This window comes from Caloenas nicobarica, chromosome 8 (genome assembly GCF_036013445.1).
Source record: "Caloenas nicobarica isolate bCalNic1 chromosome 8, bCalNic1.hap1, whole genome shotgun sequence".
NCBI lineage: Eukaryota > Metazoa > Chordata > Aves > Columbiformes > Columbidae > Caloenas > Caloenas nicobarica.
This window is the reverse complement of record NC_088252.1, coordinates 23303129-23310671: the sequence shown is the minus strand read 5'-3', so window position 1 is coordinate 23310671 and position 7543 is coordinate 23303129. Positions and strand designations below refer to the sequence as shown.

At 51.6% G+C, this 7543-nt stretch overlaps 2 protein-coding genes across 6 annotated transcripts in view; both read left to right on the top strand.

Annotated features, from left to right (window-relative positions):
- Positions 1–499: 499 nt before the first annotated feature.
- On the top strand, positions 500–1209 carry LOC135991743 (basic proline-rich protein-like). The gene is made up of 2 exons (XM_065640557.1): positions 500–730; positions 1027–1209. Exons 1-2 carry the CDS (start codon positions 500–502, stop codon positions 1207–1209), a joined length of 414 nt encoding a protein of 137 aa, XP_065496629.1.
- The window catches only part of LPP (LIM domain containing preferred translocation partner in lipoma), a 344425-nt gene continuing 337556 nt past the window's right edge, over positions 675–7543 (top strand). For 4 of the 5 annotated variants that reach the window (XM_065639708.1, XM_065639703.1, XM_065639706.1 and 1 more), the window contains exon 1: positions 675–730. The gene's annotated coding sequence lies outside the window, so the exon portion shown is untranslated. Of the gene's footprint in view, positions 731–1225; positions 1272–7543 lie in introns of those variants that run through there. The other variant, XM_065639705.1, reaches the window with a different exon arrangement.

Below are 7543 nucleotides of genomic sequence, written 5' to 3'. Positions count from 1 at the left end.
ATTTCTGGGCCTAACCCATCCCGGTTACAGGCAGGAGGGTGATGCTTTGCAGGGTCGGGGCTGCCCCCAGCCCCTCCGCCGTGCGCGCAGCGCATCCCCATCCCCCGCCGAGCGGCGGCCCCGGCCCCAGCCCTTACATGGACAAATCTGACTGCAGGGAAAGGCAGGAATTTGGGCCCTTGACGTCAGCCCGGGGCAGAGCGCAGCCGCCCGGCGGGGCGGGAAGCAGCGGCCGCCGCTTTCGCTTTTTGTTTCGGGGGTGTCCCGCTGAGCTTGGGGCTACCGCCCCCCCCTTCCTCCGCCCGAGGGCAGGTAAGGGCCAAGGGGGGCGCGCAGGGAGTGATGCAAGAGGCGAGAGAGCCGCGGCCGGGGGGGGATGCAGAAGGGAGCGGGAGCGGATGGATGAAGCGGAGGGATGGATGCGGGAGGGCGGAGCACGGGAGGGGCTGGCCCGGGGGGGTGCCGGGGGGATACGGCGGGGCCCGGGGTGGGGGCGCAGATGCAGGGAGCGCGGGAGGGGCTGCCCGGGGGACGCGGCGGGGCAGCGCCGCGGAGCGCGGAAGGGGCCGGCGGGCGGAAGGGGCCGGCGGCGGGGCCGGGGGGCGGGCGCGGCGGGGCGGTCCCGGGCAGCGCCGCGGCCCCGTTCCCCGCCCTCGGCCCCACCTCCCCCCGCCGCCTCCTCCCGCTGCCGCCGCTGCCGCGCTCGCCTCCGCTGCCTCCTCCCCCCGAGGTATTGTTGCAGATAATAACTTGCCCCCTTCCTCTCCCCCCTCTCCGCCCGCCGAGGCAGCTGTGCAACAGCTGGAGCCCCCAGCCGGGGCGGGGAGCGCTGCCGGCCGCCCGGGGGGGGGCTGCGCTTGGCTCCTCCCTCCGCCCGGGGCGCCGAGGCCGCCGCGGGGGGGGGGACACGGCCCGGCCCGGTGCGAGCTCGGCCGCGGGGCGGGGGCAGCTCCCGGGTGCGGGGCGGGGGGAACCCCCCCGGTACTTGAGCGGCTCAGCTGCACGTCCCGCTTCCGCGCCGGGCAGGGGCTGCCCGCGGGCCGGGGTCCCCCCGGGGCGGCCGGGTTCGGCAGCACGGTGCTGCCCGGCCGCAGGTGCACTTGGCCCGGGCGGGGGCCGCCTCCGCCCCGCGGCGGCTGCAGCGCTGCCCCGGCGCCGCACCTTGCACCGGCCGACCGACTTCCACAGCCGGGGCTCGGTAGTAAATAACACGTTGAGTAAAGCCCTGGCAGCCTTTTATACGCCAGGGGAGGCCCACCCTTCCCCAGCAGGTAAGGACGTAAAAGTTTCCCACACCCTTACGTCACCCTGGGCTCTTTTTTTTTTTTTTAATATACTTATTTTTTTCATTCTCTTGCTCTTGCCTTCCCCTTTTGAACAGGCAAATCTTATTGCTGCCATTGTTCAGGAGCAGTCTCCCCGCCCTGGGGCTATGCTGGGGAGAAGGCAGTGCTCCCGAGTAGGAGGTGTTGATGGAGAAACTCTTGGTAATTACTCTGGCTACTGTACCTCGAGGTGCAGTTTGGTCCCGTTGATGAAACATACGAGTGTTGATTTCTCCTGCTTTGTTTTGATTGTTTTTGTTTGTTTGTGTTTTGGCCCAGTTGTTTGCTTTTTTTTTGGTTGATTTCCTGTTTGGTATCTTTCTGCCTTACTAGGCAATTGATACACAAAAGTTTTAAGAGCCTGCAAGAACCGTCAAGCTTGCTTATGTGTCATCCTGCACATCCACAACACCTTGGCCCCTGCTTACAGAATGGTTTTGACCCATGTGAAGTGCAAGGTCTTGCATGGAAGTATTCTATTTTTGGAAACACTCTAAATTTAGAGACTTTCTTTGCTTCCTTAGGCTCATTTGCTTGTAGAGTTTGTGCTTATACTTTCCAGGAATGATTTTTGGGGCAAGATCTGGGAAGAGCAGGGAATCCCTTGCTGTCTGGGAGCTGGTGATACAGCAGGTGCCATTTCACTAAGTAATTGTAGATACAGGATACTAGGAAGGCAGGGGAATGCTTGGAGCTGGGTAATAGGACACAGCATTTTGTCTGCACATTGTCAGCCAGGTTCACACTGGAAAATGTTGTTCACTATCCTGTGTCGCCCAGCCCACTGTGCAGCAGTGCAGTTTGTGCATGTGAGGGACTTTCTGGTTATCCCCACCCTTGCTGTAGCAGGGCTGGCCCAGGCAAGGCTAAGTAATACTCTGGAATACGGGATTTCCACTGGGAAATATTTCTCTCTGAGGATATGGATTTACTGCTGAAAACTTCTCTCTGCCTGTTGGCCTACTCCATCTCCCCCTGCTCACTCCATGCCCTTTGATCCTATTGCTTCTAAATTTATTAGCCTGGTTGTTCCCCTCTTCCAGTTGTTTAGCCATTGTTGGAGGGTTTTTCCCCATGGGGACAAACCATCCGCAGGTGACAGTGTGGGTAGTGGCGGTGGGGCCGCCTGGCAGTGAGCCCCTACCCTTGGTGTCTAGTCCTACCTGCAGCTCCAGCAAGATGCTTGTGTTGCTAATGGGGCCTTCAGGCCTGCTGCCCTCTCATACATGGTTTTCCTTTAATTGTTTTTTCAGTTTTTCTTCTTCTGCCTGTGTCAGGTTGTGTTGGCTCTTGTTGGGGAAAAAACTACCAGGTTGGGGCAACCTGGTTCAGGGTAGTGGCGGTGCCAAGCCCCTGTCAGTAATGGTGCTGAGGGCTGTCCTGCCATCAGGTGTCCTCTGGTCCTTGTAGGCTCTTCTCCCACCCCTGCAGCCGAGAGCCTATTCGGAGCACGTGGCTTGCTGAAGGTCACTGTAGGACTTCTGGGTGTCTCTTGGTTGGTGAAGATGCCTGGTAGCAGTTAAGAGGTGTGCAATGAGTCTGTTCGACTGTGAAAATGGGCTCGTTGTGCACAGAGAGGGCACTTATGTGACTTTTTTTTTTTTTTAAGACCTTCTTCCCAAAAGTCAGTCCCACCGTGTGTGTTCTGTGAAGGCCATGGGCAGGTTGGCTCTAGGCATATCCCATATTGCCAGCGGTCCCACTTCAGGTTATGCAGCCCCTGTATGCTCCCTGGGTAAACTCCTGGGTGGAAACAGAGAATGCGTCCAGGAAAATGAAGCTAAAACTGTGTCCTGTTGAAGCTTCTGTAGGTGTAGCCCCAAACTGTTATGAATTGCCGTTGTGCAGTCTCTGTGGTGCCCGGGTTGGTGAGGATTACTGCTTTTGTTGTTGTGCAGATGTCTCTGTTGGTGCAAGTCCCAATCACCTGGTGTGTTGGTATCAGCTGCCTCCCATAAGCTGGTGATTGAATTGCTCTGAATATAGTCTTCAGCTGTGCTGTGTTAGTGAGAGGTAACAGGCTCTGTCTTACCAGAATCAGGAACTGGTGTAGCGTAATTCAAGCTTTCAAATAATGTAAGTGTGCATTCAGATGTGTATCCCTTGCCAAAGCACTCATTTCTCTAGGGTGTTCAGGGGTACAGCTCCAAAACTGGAATAGTGAGTTTTGTAAGGCACCTAATAGCGTCAGCTACAGTCTCAGTGGAGCTGGAGTGCTTTTAAATAACATGATCATCAGTATGTATTTTTTATTATAATTATAGTATGAATTACGATATGGGCATTCATGATCAGAGTGAAAATGCCACTCACTTAATTTCGGAGCCTGACTGTTGCCATGTTTGTTAGATTTGCTGCTTGTGTTTGTGTAATGTCAGGCTATAAAAGTTGAGTGAATCCCTTCTGATCAGGGAAGCCTGGTGTATGAGATTTCAGAGAGGGATAGTAAAAAAGGTGGGGAGCTGGAAAACCCAAGGGAGTTTAACCAGTAGTTTGGGATCACTCCTGTATAAAGGACACACATTAGAAGGGTGTCACAGAAACAGTGAGTGCAAGTGGAAAAGGGTCTCCATTCCTCTGTACCAGTGCAAGCCAAGGTGAAAGTGGTTGATTCAAAATGAACAAAATTAAGTGCTTTTCCATGTAACTAAATGGTGGCATTTATCACGCAGAATGTTGTTGAGGACAAGAATTTAGCCAAGTCTAGAAAGCAGATGGCTGTATGATTGTCAGGTACATTCAGAGTTACACCAGCTTATGGCAGTGGCTCTTGTATCGTAAATGCCTCATTGGAAAGTAGAGTCTGTCTGATGCAGGTTTCTGTGAAACATCTCTTGCTGACTGTAGCTGCAGAAAAGCAGTAGCTTGGCTGGATGACGAATTGTTTGCAATAAGGCAGTTTCCATGTGTCTGTGGAAACAGATACCCTCGGGGTGCCCGCGGTGGTTTCTGTGTTCCTTTGCCCATCATGGCTGTGTGAACCAGGCATCCTTGGTGGCATTTCGTTCTTTGTGTCTGAAAGCCTGACCTATGCGCCTCTGCCTTTCTCCTGATAAACTATTCCGGCCCTGATGTGGCTCTGGGCAGCACTTGCACCCTGTGCTCCGGCTGGCCCCGGACCACGTTGGGTTTCACCTCCAGCTGGTTGTCCATGCTGGTACCTGTGCAGTCTGTGGTAGCTCAGTTGTTGCGGTTTAACCCAGCAGGCAGCCAAGCACCACACACAGCCGTTCATTCATCCTCCCTGCCCAGTGGGACAGGGGAGAGAATCGGAAAAAAGGTAAACCTCATGGGTTAGGAGTTTAATAGGACAGAAAGGGAAAATAATAATAGAATATAAAAGATAAGTGGTGCATGATGCAATTGCTTGTCACCTGTTGAGAGTTCTCGAGCAGCAGTCACCCCTCCCCCCTGGCCAGCTCCCCCCGGGTTTATATACTGAGCATGACATCATATGGTATGGAATATCCGTTTGACCAGTTTGGGTGAGCTGTCCTAGTTGTGTCTTCTCCCAGCTTCTCGTGCATCTCCCTGCTGGCAGAGCATGGGAAGCTGAAAAGTCCTTGTCATAGTAGAAGCACTACTTAGCAACAACTAAAATATCAGTGTGTTATTGACATAATTCTCATACTAAATCCAAACCAAAGCACTATACCAGCTACTGGGAAGGTGATTAACTCTATCCCAGCAGAGACCAGGACACTCTGGTAATCCCCTCAGGTGGAGGGAAGTCCCTGTGGATGCATGGAGAGGTTTTAAAGGTGACGTTGGGATGACAAAGAAATATACAGGTATATTGTTGTGTGGGTTTTTTTTTTTTATGGAGGGAAGCAAGTTGAACATCAAGTCTGTGTGACCCGCCAGAAGTCTGGGATTCAGCATCTGTGTTTGCATGTGTGAGCGAGACAGTGATATTCTTGCCTGCTTTTGGTACTCTGCAGCCTGCTTTCTTACCCAGGTAGCTTTGTCATCTTCCTCTGCTCTCGCTGTCATAGCAGAGTAATTCTGCTAAAAGCTAGAGAGCTTACTGGAACTGCAGCCATGCTTCGAAAGCGGGCTGGAGCGGGGAAGACAGAAACCACAGCTTACCTAAGGATGTGGGTTATCTGAGGGACGGATTCGCAAGGAACAATACCTTTAGAGAGTGTGGCTTATATGTAGAAAAATACAAGACTTGAAATAACTTGATGAACAACAGCTCCAGCGGAGGGATTGGAGGGAAGATGTTGCAATTGGCTTTCACATGTACATTGGCATGCTGGAGAAGTGTCGATAATGTCCGAAGAGCTCCGTGTTTTCCTCTTTTTAATTTAGGGAGCTTTTTGTTTTGTAAAATAGAAGCAAACAGAGAAAAGAAAACAACAAATCAAACCGAAAACCACAGACCAGAAAAACCCCATGAAGTTCAAAAGCTTTTTGAGCGCTCGTGTCTGCCCAAGAAGTGGGGGTTAGCGGGGTGCAAGGCTCGGCTCTTTCCATTCCTCCTGCTTCTGGGCACGGCAGGGCAGGTAGACCTCACGATATTTCCAATCCAGACCTGAAGAAAAACACAACCCGCTACCCACACTTAATCGTTGTGATTAAGGTTACCGGTAGAGACACCTCGGTGGAGATTCCGCTTTCATGTCAAAGAGCTGGTTTCGATCATGTTGTGAGCAAGTGCAAGAGCTGGCATGAAAATGATCATTTTTAAGTCGCTGTCAGCAAGTCTCTGTCATTTTTGACTAGTCATATCTGTTGTTGGGATCTGTGGGTGACAGTGACATGCGTGTGAGTCACTCAGAAGTGCTCCCAAACTATCGCAATATGCTCAGGAAAGAAAAACAAACATCGGTGGAGTTGTGGGCTGCTGATAACCTTTTTGTAGAAAAAGATGTATTAATACAAGCTTTTGAGTGTTGCAGGCTGTTAGGGAGGATGTTTTCTGTTTCCCTTGATGCCATAAGGTTACCTTGTAATACAGTGATTTTTTCAGTAACCCCATAAATTCCTTCGTTCAGTTTGGGGTGCTTGGGATGCTCAAGGGTCTTTGATTTGTGCTAGCTTTGTTTCTGTGTGCGAGCCCCTGCCAGCCCTCTTTGGGGCTTCCAGATCTGGCTGGGAGAGATCCCGTTTTGCGCCTAAGTGGGCTCCTGCACTTGAGCATCCTCTAAGTAGGTGCCATTCAGCACCTGGCTGCCTTCCTCCAGCTGCTGCCGCTGCGCAGGGATGCTTCACGGCAGGCAAACTTCCGCCAAGTCTTGGATGATTGTGCCGTCAGTGGAATAGTTAGTAGAGATTTAATACGGCCATTATCTTTAGGTAATAAAATATCAACTAACTTGCCATAACTATCTTGTTTAACGTCTATTAAAAGGCCCACATACTTCATTCACTGGGTGAAATTTAATAGAAGTTCATCTAAGCATTTATTGCTTATTTAATTTAAAAATAAGTTGATCTCCACAGTTGGTAACAGGCACTGAGGATTTAATTAACATTCAGTAAACTACCGTGTTAGCTCTGAATGACACAGTCAGGCCTTATTTATGCATCCATTTGTAACTCCTACCCTTTCATTTTTTTTTTTTTTTTTAGGCCAGTGGATCCCATTGTGGGGACCTGCAGTCATCTCCTCCCTCTGCTCCTATTCACCCCTCCAGCTGGAGACCCTCTGCCCAGGTTGCACAGCTGTGGGCTGTAATGCTGCTGAGCAGCCACAACCCAGCTGCTTTCTTGCAGGACCAGCCCGGTCAGCTGGGCGAAGGCTGGCTGGCTGGATGGAGGAGGCTAGCAGATTGTTCCATAAACCTTGAAAAAGGCGCAGTGGGTGGGTAGAGATGCGCTGCACGATGGGGTGAAAGCAATCGAGCTCCAAACTTTTGTTAAGCATAGCAGAGCAAATTTAAAATATCTCCTCTAGCACTCTTTCAACAATGTGGCTGGCTGCATGAAACTCAGGTTGTTGAGGGTTTGTTTTTTTTTTTCCTGGAAGAGAAACTTGGGGTGATTTACAGGTGACTTGCAGGTGGTCCTGCTGCTGTTGCTGTGTTGATCGTAGCCCAGCTGTGGTGGTTTATATCTCAATAACATGCATGTGCATCTTCAATGTGCTGTGTGCATGTACCCTAAGGAGCATTCTCTGTTGCAGCAGTTTATTACCTCACCTTAACAGACTTGAATTACTCCACTTAATGAGGCAAGCGTGAATGAAAGCGAGGAGTCTCCCAGCCAGCGTG

Coding starts and splice junctions, on each gene's coding strand:
- LOC135991743 (XM_065640557.1), top strand. CDS start 500: ATGCAGGGAGCGCGGGAGGGGCTGCCCGGGGGACGCGGCGGGGCAGCG. Junction 731..1,026: donor CGCTGCCTCCTCCCCCCGAG/GTATTGTTGCAG, acceptor CGCGCCGGGCAG/GGGCTGCCCGCGGGCCGGGG.